At 48.5% G+C, this 13,021-nt stretch overlaps 1 protein-coding gene across 4 annotated transcripts in view; it reads right to left on the minus strand.

Moving 5' to 3' along the window:
- Nucleotides 1–338: 338 nt before the first annotated feature.
- HACL1 (2-hydroxyacyl-CoA lyase 1) overlaps nucleotides 339–13,021 on the minus strand; it is a 32,185-nt gene continuing 19,502 nt past the window's right edge. For 3 of the 4 annotated variants that reach the window (XM_040963227.1, XM_040963243.1, XM_040963218.1), the window contains 7 exons: nucleotides 11,595–11,678; nucleotides 10,048–10,149; nucleotides 5,709–5,863; nucleotides 5,163–5,321; nucleotides 3,804–3,911; nucleotides 3,088–3,274; nucleotides 339–548 (listed from right to left, as the gene is read on the minus strand). In XM_040963227.1, coding sequence (XP_040819161.1) covers nucleotides 516–548; nucleotides 3,088–3,274; nucleotides 3,804–3,911; nucleotides 5,163–5,321; nucleotides 5,709–5,863; nucleotides 10,048–10,149; nucleotides 11,595–11,678 — 828 coding nt within the window. In that variant the 3' untranslated portion in view covers nucleotides 339–515. The remainder of the gene's footprint in view (nucleotides 549–3,087; nucleotides 3,275–3,803; nucleotides 3,912–5,162; nucleotides 5,322–5,708; nucleotides 5,864–10,047; nucleotides 10,150–11,594; nucleotides 11,679–13,021) is intronic. The other variant, XM_040963234.1, reaches the window with a different exon arrangement.

Below are 13,021 nucleotides of genomic sequence, written 5' to 3' on the forward strand. Positions count from 1 at the left end.
TGCGAAGCAGGAGGTCGAAGGTTTTCAGCTTAACTTTCACATTCATTTAGAATCACTTCTTCTGAGCATTTGTACTTCTCTGAATTATACCCGTGTGCTTTTCCGCTGTTCTCATTTAGAGGAGCTCTTTATGATGGACCCGCCCACCATGAGAGAGGTAAGGTGCGGCGTGATCAAGAGATGACAGGCAAGCGGAAAGACCTTGCACCCCAACTTAGAGAAAATGAATCCACACTGGATGATTCTTAGTTGCTTTCTTTACAAGATGTTTTTTTAAAAGAGATATAACTTTGAGAATAGATTTACTTCAAGAAATATTCATGTAACAGCATTTATGCAATTATAGTTTTATTTATACAACTGTTCGTACTCTGAATGATCATTCCTGTGCTAGACTGTTAGTACTGTTCCCATTGTTACTGAACTCCCTTTTGTCTTTGGACAATTACAACATGATTGCAATTTTGCTGTGAAAAGTAAAATTTGATCTTGCAGACCTCCATCAGCATCTTCATTTACATATTAGAGCGCGTCAGCCAGTGAAAATCCTAGAAAAGGCAAGACGACAATTGTCACTGAAGGCAGCGACTGTGTCAGACTGGACCCGCCTCGCTCTGAAACGCCACGGTCCCACGCAGCTAACACCAGCCTGTGCTTGCTCCGTGCTGTTCCCAAACGGAATTAAAAATCCACTACAGAACTTTGCTGCCTTTTTCGCCAAACACCTTAAGATGATGCCGAGTCCTCTCCCGCCAACACTCATCAGGGCACAACCAACTGGAGTCTGGGTGAAGCACACAGGCCAGCGGATGAGGGAGGGTTCCCAGGGCTGAGCTCCTGGTCTGTGAGGCCACAGGAAGAGCTGTGTGCACTGGTACACGGGCACCGCAGGACGAGGCAGCAGGCCTATGGCAAGCGGCCCACCTACGCCTGCCCCATAGCATGCAACTGACCCAGCAGGCAGCCGGCCTCCAGTATCAACCAGCCACAAGCTGTCAATGAAAAACTGACAGCTTGCAAACTCGCATGTGCAGAGTTGCACTAGAGTGAAGAATGTCAAGGTGATACATGTGAGAAATGGAAGGATAATCCTTTCCTAAGTATGTAAGAGGAAGACAAGAAGTTGGTATTTTCCAGCCCTTGCCAGATGAGATCAGCAGAGCAGCTGGCAGAAGGATGAGCCCGGCGGAGGGCTCTTGTGGGGCTCGCCCTGGCCTCAGCACTCGCTTGCTTTCTGAGTTCACTGAGCAGCGTACAGCAGCTTTAGCTCTCCTTGTCCTCCCTCACCTGACACAGGAGGAGGGCATCCTGGTTACGGAACAAAGCAGCTCGGTCACTGGAAAGTGCACCCCCAGTTATGAGTAAGACGGCACCTGACAAGCTGCATACACTGACCGGCTGGCAAACACCATTTCAACAAGCACAGGCTGTCGAGTACATCCTGGAACTGCCAACTGCCCTTCTCCAGAGTCCCAGCTCCCCACCAGTGCCCGGCCCCGTGCTGGCCTTGGTTCTGCACTCCTTGCCCCACCACAGGCTCTGCACCATCTCAGACCCCCATTCTCAGGTCAATGCCAGAGTCTCCAACACCTGTTTTACAGAGATTTTCAGTAGAACCTGATACAATCTAGTTTCCAGATTAGTTGATCACCATGTAATTTGCTGACTGCTGAGGTTCTGTTCATCCATTCATCTCCTGCCTTTCTCAAGGGGACCAGAAACCCCATGGCGGATAACTGTGTAACAACCGAGACAGGAAGTAAGAGACAAACAGACTGTTTGGGAAACAGTGGCTGGGCTGAAGGCAGGGGCACGAGGGAGAGGTGGGTCAGGGCAGTGTGCCAGGTGGGATGCAGGGTCGGTGTGGGAGGGCCGCCATGAGATGGGACGGGGGAAAGGCCAGTGAAGGCAGGTCGCTCTCGGCAGCACAGTTCAAAATTAGGACAACCAGGAGGCTGGCGTCAGCAGTCAGGCTTTTGTTCCTGGGGCAGAAGTGCTGTGTGCTGGTTACACTGCCCAGGCACAGCCCTGGTGCTCCACTTCCAGGCCAACTTGTGAAACGCACGCCCTGGGAGGCAGCAAACAGGACTTAAGGTTTTGGGGTCTTTTCTGCCCAAAGCAGAGATCAGATGGCACCCCAGCCTAGTCCGGCCCTGGCTGTCGTGGGATTTAGGGAGTGACCCAGAGACGGAAGATCTGTCTCTTTTTCTCGACCTTTTAAAGACATTGAAAATATTTTTTAAAAAAACTAAATTTTAGATTTTTTTTTTTTTTTAGGAAAAGAGAGATGATGAGAAATCCTTCATCCGTTGGTTCACTGCTTAGATGCCCATAGGCAGCTGGGGCTAGGCCAGGCAGCAGCCTTGACACTGGAGCTCAGCCCAGGACTCCCACGAGCGTGGCAGAGACTCAAGCATTTGCAAAGCTGTGTGCTGCCTCCCGGACGTGCCCAACAGGGAGCTGCACCAGAAGCGCAGCAGGCTGCATGCCAAGCAGGCATCTGACGTGGAATGCGGGCACCCCAGTGGCGGCTTCCCTCACTGCCATATGCCTGTCCCGAGGTAACTGACTCGGAACTCAGCTGCACAAGCCATCCTATCACCGCCTTTCCTGGTCCCTCTGATCTCCTTCAGCTCGCCAGAGTGGCCCTGTTCCCCTCCTGCCACAGGCCCTTTGCGCATCCCTTTTCTTTGCTGAATCACCCCTTTCTCATCCTTTGGGTTTCAGTTTCAGGGTTATTTCCTCTGATAAGCCATCATTCCAACCCAGAGGTAGATCCAATTCTCCTGCCAGGTGTTTCTTTTTGAGCCATCATCTCTGTGATGTGCACTTGGTCAGGAGTTCAGGGCCAGTCCCTCTGCTCTGGCAGCCTGTAAGCGCCACGGAGATGACAACTCGGTTTGGGTTTCCTCAACCATGCTCTTCTGAGCACCTAACACAGCACACCAGTGTCTCAGCAAATCCTGACTAAATAAACCAAACACCACACTCAGCAATGGCTGGGCAAGCACTGTGGCTCCCAGCGAGCTTTCCAAAGCGGGTAGGGTCAGGTGCCCCTCTCGCTTCCTGCTCGGCAAGCGTGTGTACCTGGGCCTTCCTTGCACTCTGTGGCTCAATCATGATGTTGATAAGAGAGGGTTTAGTCGTATCTGCCAGTGCCTGCTTCAGGGATTTCTGAAGTTCTTCTGGCGTTTGTACAAAATACCCTTTGCCTCCAAATGCAGTCATGACCTGCTCATAATGCGAATTTGGGAGGAGACACATTGGAGGGGCCCTGAAAAAGAAAGCCACAAGTTCAATGACATTGGAATCAAAGGATTCAGAAGAGAGCCACTCTTGGAAGTGATACAGAGAAAAACTTATGGTAAGTGCAAGATAACCTTTGATCTCCAACACTCAAGGCTGAGAAGCTAGCACACTGTTTATGCAGTCAAAGTCCGTACGACAGACATTCAGTAATGGTGGTAATGTTTTACAGCCGCCATCTGGCACAGCTGCCACCAGCCATCTACTGCTGTGAGCACTGGAAATGTGATAAGGACTGAGCAACTCAAATTTTATTTTAGTTGATTTTAACTAATACCATGTGACTGGTGGCTATGACCCCGGACAGCACAGAGCACAGAATCTACTACCCGAGCCCGAGGAAAGCACTGAGAATCATGAAGAGTTTCTGGCCCGTGGAGGGACTGACAATCTAAATGAACAATGCTCACGCCATGCAAACACCTGCTAACACAGACACCTTCTTAGACCAGAATTCAAACAGATGAAAGTTAATGTGCACAGCCTGGACTGCTTACCCCACAGTAGCATCTCGAAACTTTAACATTTCTTTCCAGGTATCTTCATTGAAACCTTGGTAAATTCCATTATTATTCACCACCAAAATCACAATTGGCAAGTTGTACCTAAAAACAAAATGACACCAAATAGAAATAGAAAGAAATTCTTTAGTCAAGAAATTTCTTTTCTCTGGGCCCAAGTTTTGAATTTTTCTATAAGCTTTTTATAATGTTAGAGTAAGACCAAAACTTATTTGAATAAAGACTATCAATGAACAGAAGTATTAATAAGAGTCTTAATGCACAGAACTCTCTCAGAGCAGTGGAGAGTCACGACAAGGAGCTGATAGGCCTGCTGCTACCGCTATTTAGCTGCAGGCCTCTGGTACATATCACTGAGCTTTTCTCAATCTTAATTTCCACAGATGCAGCTGGTACTAGGAAAAGCACCTTCCATCCAGGATACTCTGGTGCAGGGCTTCTGCGGGGCCCTGGCAGCACTGTGTGCACAGCACAATCCTTTCCTCATGCCCGCTGGGGGAGATGTACACGCGGTGGGCACACACAGTCTGCACCCATCATTATGAACACATTACATGGTGGACTCAGTACGGAAACAATCAAAAGAGGCTCATTATTGATAAGCAGAAAATATTGTGGACTTTACTTTCTACAGATGCAACAGTGAAAGAACTGTAGTCCCAGTGTGCTCTCTCCATTCCAGGAACCATCGCTCGAGAGAGACGACTTCTCCCTGCGGTTACTGCAGGGCCCCCGATACACTCTAGCAGGCACATACTTGGCCCTGATCTTGGGAGTTTAACAGAGCTCTAGAAACCCCAGAACACAATTCACAAAGCCCTCCAGAGTACTAAGAACAGAATGGATTTTTCCAGGTTTAATCACAGCCAGGAGAAAAAATGCCCACTCCTCCCCCTGACCACAACTGTCTGAATGACTCATATTGACTTGTGTGTCCGCTTGGAAGGTACTGGATCAGCTCACTCCTTCATCACAGCCACCCCTGTGGTACGCATATTCCTACTCCAGCTTTAGAGGAAAGGTGACCAGGCTTGGCATGACTGCTGGGAGAACCAGTAATTAAAGCCAGGCTGTCCCAGACCTCCCCGCACAAAACAAGCCTTTCTCAGGCCAACACTTATCCTCCAACGACCTCAAAACAACTCGTTAGTTCTGCAGGCTTTTAGCATGCAGTCAGGAGGCTGGGAGCCCACCGTCTCGGGGGAGAAAGACTGGTCTGATTGACTCCACAGTGAACTCACAGGACACTGTGTGAGGGCTTCATGCCTGCCAAGCACTCGGTAGGCAAGCCAGGCCTGTGCGAGTGGCAGCTCTGTGGTTCAGGGGTCTGCTTACCTGCAGATGGTCTCCACCTCCATGCCAGAAAATCCAAAGGCACTGTCTCCTTCCACACAGATGACCCGCTGCCCCGGGCTTCTATCTTTAGCCACTAGAGCAGCTGCAATCGCAAATCCCAAACCGACTCCCATTGTTCCAAAAGTACCAGCATCGAGCCTGTGAGGGGAACAAGGCCAAAATAAAACTCTGGCATGTCCCAGACTGCGGCTGGAGCAAGCTTAGTCATACCCACCACATAGTTCACGGAAAAATAAAGAACTGCAAAAACATTCTTCGTTAAAAAAAAAAAAAAGTTGCAGACTGTGAGAAGTTGTTTGTCAAGAATAAGCTAAATGTGAGACAGTCACAGCAACTGCTTGGCGACTGTAATATATCCTTGGACGGTACCCAGCAGAGACTGCACAGGGCACCACGCGCACGACGTGCCATGTCTCTACTCCCCCTTTCGTGCTCCTGTGAAGTACGCCTTATTCTCGAACGCCGTCTTCATCCGCATTGCTGTAGTTGAGTTAGACACAATCTAACGCCACTCCTGAGCCTCACCTGTGCCGAGGAAGGCAGTTGTGAAGCACGGTGCGTCCAATGTCCATCGTATTTGCTCCTTCACTTACTACAAAGCAGTCTTTGGGTAGTTGTTCTTGAACATTGTAGAACACTGTGTAATAATTCATAGGCACGGACTTCTGGGATGCTAGTTCCTAAAACAGTAGAGGAGGATAGCATCAAATTGGACAGTGATAAAATGAGAATGGCTAATGTCAATTGCTGCCACCAAACTTAGGGAGACAGGCGACAGTCCAGGCCTCAAGGGTCCGAAAACTGTCCAACAGCCTGTACGAGAGCCAACTGACCCATCGACATCCAGGAGGACAGCCCAAAAAGCACGTCCCCAGCCCCAGCCTGAGACACAATCAGTTTGCTCGGGGACTAGCCCTCTTCCCGGAGCTGTATGATGCACATTAGCTTATGACAGCACCTAAACACAGCTTGGAAACACTGGATTAACTTGAACAATCCTCTGGAGAACTCACAAGGTAACACTGTCCTAGAAAAGTGAAATTTTCATGACCCTAAATTGAGACCCAAGGCTTTAGCCTAGTGGGGACGAGGCCAGCTAAGATCACCCCGCGTCCCACACAGGAGCGTCTGAGTTCAAGGACTAGCTCTAGCTACTGACTCCAGCGTCTCAGCAAGGCAGAGCACGGCAGGTGGCAGTGATGCTTCAAGTGATTGGCTCCTTGCACCCATGCAGGAAACCTGAATGAGCTCCTCGTTCCTAGCTTTAGTCCTAGCCTAACCCTAAGCTATCACAGGCATTCATACCAGTGAATGGAAACTGTCTCTCAAGGAAAAAACAAAGAGCAGAGGTTGGGGAGGGGCGGGACTGGTGCAACGAGCTAAGCTGTTGCCTGCGATGCTGGCATCCCACACAAATGCCAGCTGTTGTCCCAGATGCTCCACTTCTGATCCAGCTCCCTGCTAATGCCTGGGAAATCAGGGCCCCTGCCACCTATGTGGGATACCAGGAAAGGGTTGTTGGCTTGATCTGGCCCAACCTTGGGGCGATGGCCATTTGGGGAATGAATTAGCAGATGGAAGATCTCTTTCCCTCTTCAACACTCTGATTTTCAAAATAATATTAAAAGTTCAGGAAAATGCAACTAAAAATAACATGAACTTGATTTTTTAAAAAGACTTTATTTATTTACTTATTTGAAAGACAGATTTACAGAGAGAAGAGGAAGATCTGTGTGGGCCCTGCTATCCATGTGGGAGACCTGCAAGAAGCTCCCAGTGTCAGCCGGGCCGACCCTGGCCCGTGTGGCCATTAAGGGAGGGAATTAGTAAATGGAAGCGCTCTGTAACTCTGCCATTTAAATAAACAACGCCTCTAGGAAGAACAGCTCTACTGAAGGCTCTGCTCCCGTTTGCAGCTGATGTGGACACAAAGGTTTGACACCTGTGCAACAGCAAGTTAGTTCCCCTCTTGCAGAACCACGCGAGCCGAGCCAGCCGAGATCTCTACGGGGCGAGCTGTTGTTTCTGCTCTCATCACTGGTCCTCCTCAGGTAGGGCAGCAAAAGGATGAAACCTCCAATTGAACATCACCTCATCCTTCTCAAAATGAGCTGTCCAGGCCCGGCGCGATAGCATAGTGGTTAAAGTGCTCGCCTTGAACGCACCGGGATCCCATATGGGCTCCGGTTCTAATCCTGGCAGCACCACTTCCCATCCAGCTCCCTGCTTGTGGCCTGAGAAAGCAGTCGTGCACAGCCCAAAGCCTTGGGACCCTGTCCATGTGGGAGACCTGGAAGAGCTCCTGGTTCCTGGCTTTGGCCTGGCTCAGCTCCAGCAGTTGCGGCCGCTTGGGGAGTGAATCATTGGAGGGAAGATCTTCCTCTCTGTCTCTCCTCCTCTCTGTGCATTCACCTTTCCAATAAAAATAAATAAATCTTTCTTTAAAATGAGCTGTCCTTTTGTAGTTTTTTTCCATAAAGCATCAGTGATCTCACTATTCTTCGCCTCAAGCTTCACCGTTAATTCGGTGCTTGTTCTTGTTTCAACGTTAGCAGGATTCACGCTGCTGTCCCAGGACTTCCTCAGCTGACATCCTCCTTACTGCCTCAAACTTAACACTGTTAAGACATGTTAACAAGTTAGTGTGAGGGTTTGTTTGTTTGTTTTTTGGTGGAAATGTTGAAATCCATGCACATATTCATCCATGCAAATATTCAAGATGTATAATATGAATCTTCTGTGAATTATTTGAAAATCCCACCATTATCTACACAAAGACTTTATCTTTCCTTTGAAAGGTATATATATTTGAAGGAATTAACGGAAAGATGGACAGAGTACCGGTTCACTCCCCAAATGCTTGTGACTGCCCAGAGGCTGGGCAGGCAGAAGCGGGGAGCCATCTCCAGGTCCCCTGAGGGGTGGCAGGGCCCACACCTGGGCCCCCTTCTGCTGCTTGTTCAGTAGTGAGCTGATAGCAACTGCAGCCATGACAGCAGCACTGGTATGATCCTCTATACCACAATGCAGGCCCATACCAGGACTTCCAAATAAACTCACCAGGGCTGGCACTGTGGCGCAGTGGGTTAAGCCCCAACCTGTAACACTGGCATCCTATACAGGCACCATTTTAAGTCCAGACTATGTTAATGTGCCTGGGAAAGCAATGGAAGATGGCTCAAGTACTTGGTCCCCGACATCCATGTGGGAGACCCAGATGGAGTTCTGGGTTCCTGGTTCCCACCTGGACCAGCTTCAGCTGCTGGGACCATTTGAGGAGTGAACCAACAGATGGAAGATCTCTCTGTCTCTATCTCTCTGTGACTCTGTATTTCAGAGAAATAATAAACTTTTTAAAAAGTTCACCAAATCTTACAGCAGGTGCACATTTTTATGCTAGCAATGGATGATTTGAGTCTCAAACATTGTTATGGCTTACAAGCTGTGGCGATGAGGCAAGGCCATAAATACAGATGAGAAAACTACAAAGAATTTCCAGCAGTGACACAAAAATTGAATGAAAAAGGTTAAATACTGGATCAAGTTTTCCATTTTTTTTCTAAGTCAATGGATCTTTTTTATTGCACTACTGAAATACAGGACAGATTTATAATGTGGGTTCCAATCTCCATAGCCAGACAACTTTAATATCTTATTCATCAACCTGCTGAACTGTTCCTTTTTCAGGGTTAAAGATATCAACCAAAATTTTTCTGACAACCCCTCCCCCCCTTTTTTTAACTGTCACTGCCTGCTGAATCAAAGCAGCAGAACTTGAGAGAACTTCAATGTCATTTCCTCCAAGGACAAGTTTATCTTTCTGGGCTGAACGTCTTGCACCAGTCAGTAGCGCCTGGCTGCCTCTAAACCTTTCAGAGGTGCTTTTCATCCAAGAGACTGCAGGTTTCGAGCAGGGAGCCGTTCTCCGGAGTTGCCATGTTGATGTGGAAGTGAACACACGGACGTCACCTTGGAGCAGAGCCCACGGAGCCCACAGAGCCCACGGAGCCCACAGAGCCCCCTCGGAGCCCACGGAGCCCCCTCGGAGCCCACGGAGCCCCCTCGGAGCCCACAGAGCCCACTCGGAGCCCACGGAGCCCCCTCGGAGCCCACAGAGCCCCCTCAGAGCCCACGGAGCCCACTCGGAGCCCACGGAGCCCCCTCGCTCCTGTAGCTGATCACAGGCAGTGCGCACGGGGCCAGTTTCTTTCCAGCACCATCTGCAGCCTGGAGCCTTCTGTTTTTTCTTTCCAAGGAGGCGGAGTTCCATACTGATGTGTCCAAGGTACCTCCACACTAACTGTGTGCCCCTTCAGACCGGTGTCAACACGTTCTGGAATGTCAGGACTTGACTGCTGAGTCATCTTCACTCTCACAGCAGATGTGGCACAGAGAGCACATCTTCAATTGTGATGAGACAGTTACCTATTACACTTGCCTGCCTTGCAGGGGAAAACATGTCCCAAAATACCTCAGCATCTGAGGTTCCAAAAGACCACGCACCTGTGACGTTCTGCGTCCGATAACTGCACCTTTCCCTTCTGCTCTGACGACTTTCTACGCAGCCTCAGCCATGTCAGTTCCTTATCACAGTCTCCACGGGCTGCAAGCATGGCTTCCTGCACCCACTGCCCCAAGAAACCTCAGAGGTTTTTCAAGGTAGATGCCAGACTTGCTTTCATGTTTCCTTTCACAAGGGCTTTTAAACTTACGCCCCACCCCCTTCCACCATGAGGCCTGTGGCTCTGGCTGTGTGATTTTACACAGTCAGTGACTTTTACGACCGTGTATACTACATGGTGTGGCAGAACTAATCGAGCCATAAACCGGAAGCACTCTTGGATTTCCGGGAGTCCCGTATTACCTTGGATGCGGCTTCATTGCTCGTCATTTTCTCCCTCAGAGTTCCCCACCACGTACTGTCTGGGGGATACTGCCACATTGTTTTGTTGAGTTGTTCCAAAAGCTGAAAAGCAAAGCCGGAAATTTTATGTCTTGGAAAGAAGTAAGTCACATTAACATAAAAGTCTCTTCTTGAAGAAGGCAGTGCTGCTATGCCTTCCCCCTGGGTAGCAGTCAGCTTCCATTTGTGCGGCGTGCGGTTCTTCCCCTAGGACGGCGGGAAGCACCTGTCCTTTCCCTCCCTCACGGGGAGAGCTGTCTATCGTCTCCTCAGCTTTCAACACGAGCAGAAAGATCACTCCCGCCACCGACACTCAAGCAGGAAGGCTGACAAACTATGATACAGACCAAATGCTCCGGGGGATTTAATTTGTGAGTAGGGATGGCATCGTAGTACTGTATAATTGAGACAATAATACTTATTTGTGTCATACAAAATCAAGTGAAAAACGTGACTGTACTTAGAAGCTCCCATCACAGTGAAATGTATAAATGATGTGCTAAGAATCTTGACAAGCCAGATTACACTTTGAAGAGCAAAACACTCTTCATTACCTAAGGAGATATTAAGTTAGATTTTTTCCAGTGCATCAATCATTGCTTGGCTGTAAGTTCAGTTTCTTTGAAGGCTGCAGCATAATTCCTCAGATAACTGGGTCCTTCCTACTCAATCAGTTTGCCTACTGAACGACTTTTAAATTTTCAACCACCTTGTAAAAATGTTTAACTTAGGTAAACATGAGCTATGTACAGACATTTTATTATTTATGAAGTTCCAAAACTGTATTTTGGAATATTTTTTTCATTCTAAATTTTGTTATAATAGATACTGGAGTTGGCATTCTGCCGTATTGGACAAAGATACCCCTTGTGACACCAGCATCCCACATGGGTGCCAGTTTGAGATACAGCTGCTCCACTTCCAATCCAGCACCCTGCTAATGTGCCAGGGAAAGCAGTGGAAGATGACACAATGCCTTGGACCTCTACATCCACATGGGAGACCCAGGTGAGTCTCCTGGCTCCTGGCTTCAGCCTGGCCCCTCAGTGGCATGGCCACTGAGGCCATTTGGGGAGTAAACCGGCAAATGGAAAACCTCCCTCTCTGTCTCTCCCCATCTCTCTGTAACTCTGATTTTCAAATAAATGTGACTCAAAACTAAGACATCTTCAAATTTTATTCCCTGAAGTCCAACCCAAGGACAGGTGTTTTCTGTTTTGCCTGGTGGACAGGACACCAGTGTCCCCAACTGGAGGACCTGAGTTCCATACTCAGCCCGGCTCCTGACTGCAGTGTCCTGCTGATGCCCACCCCGGCAGGTGGCGAAGATGGCGCTAAGTCACTGACTCCCTGGCCTGGTCCTGTCTCAGCTATTGCAGTAAACCAGAGACAGGGATGTGTCTCTCCCACTCAAGTTAAGAAAACAAAATAAAACAGGACAACCACCACCAAAACAAACAAACAAAACCCAAATCCACATAAGTTCAAATCCAGGCCAAAGTCCTTACCTGCCTAGTGACAGCATTTATGTCTCCCAGCAAGGTCACAGCAGGCTTCACATTATTTCCCAGTTCTTCAGCACAGATGTCAACCTAAGAGAGAGACACAGCTGAGAGACAAAACATGCTGATTCTTAAAACTCCTGCAGAAATTAAGCCTAAGTAAATGAACTATGCATCTATAACAGACAACAAGGAAGATTGATAGGAAAGAAGTTTCTTAATAGAAGGAAAACTCCATTTATGAGTATCACCAGTAGTATACACAACCTCATCTTCCATCACCTGTAGATGATGATGGCCCATCTGATCACCACAGAGGAAGACACATCCCCTTAGGGTATTAAATTACTCCCTCTGTGGCAGAAACCATTTTCACTTATGATAAGCATCTAGAAACAAAACTTGCGAGTACATGGCAGCTAATGCAGGCCCTAGGAGTGCCCTCAGAATGCAGCTCCTGGGCCGGCAGCATCAGAATCACCTGGGAAATGTGTCAGCAACGCCCCCAGGCCTCCTGCAATCAGGGACTCCTGCAATCAGGGACTCGGAGGAGACTCGGAGACTATGGTTTACCATGCTCACTGGCTCACTCAGCAAGGACACTTAGGTACAACTCATGGCCTTGCCTGTATGTGCCATTAGATTTCAACGGGCCCATGCAGAAAAGGGGCTACTAGAAGTTGATTTCTTGGGCCTGGTGTGATGGCTCAGTGGCTGAACCCTTGCCTTGCACATGTCAGGATCCCATATGGGTGCCAGATCATGTCCTGGCTATTCTACTTCCCATCCAACTCCCTGATTGCTGCCTGGGAAAGCAGTCTTTACTGGCCCAAAGCCTTGGGACGCTGCACCCATGTGGGAGACCCAGAAGAGGCTCCTGGTTCTGGATGAGCTCAGCTCCAGCTGCTGCAGCCACTTTGGGAGTAACCCAGCAGATGGAGAGACAGAAGTCTTTCCTCCTCTCTGCAAATCTGCCTTTCCTACAAAAATAAATAAATCTTTTAAATTAAGGGAAAAAAGTTGATTTCTTGAGAAGTGAAAGGTAGATTGGGACACGACAGCAATTATCGCTGGGTCATCAAATATCAAACGGAACGGGCCAGTGGTGCCTGACAAATAGGTGTGCCTGCCACATCAGTAAGGAGCTTGGTTTTTGAAGAGGGTCCTGACAGTGCAAGAGTCTTCAAGGAGAAGTCCACGCATGTTCCTGACCCTCTGTTCATGACATAGGTCAAGGCAGCGCAGCTCCGAGATTTTGGAAGGCAAAGAACAACTTCTTAACGATGTTCCAATCTACCACCCCACTTACTTTTTTCCTACCTAAAGATGTGTTTGGACTGAGAAGAACAGGCAAATTATAACTTCCAACTATTTTTGGCTTGATTTTGAAAGGTCTTCTGATTCAAAGTAAAGTGACATATTATGTTTCATCA

Source organism: Ochotona curzoniae, unplaced genomic scaffold, assembly GCF_017591425.1.
Source record: "Ochotona curzoniae isolate NIBS_2020 unplaced genomic scaffold, NIBS_Ocur_1.0 contig_1302, whole genome shotgun sequence".
Lineage (NCBI taxonomy): Eukaryota > Metazoa > Chordata > Mammalia > Lagomorpha > Ochotonidae > Ochotona > Ochotona curzoniae.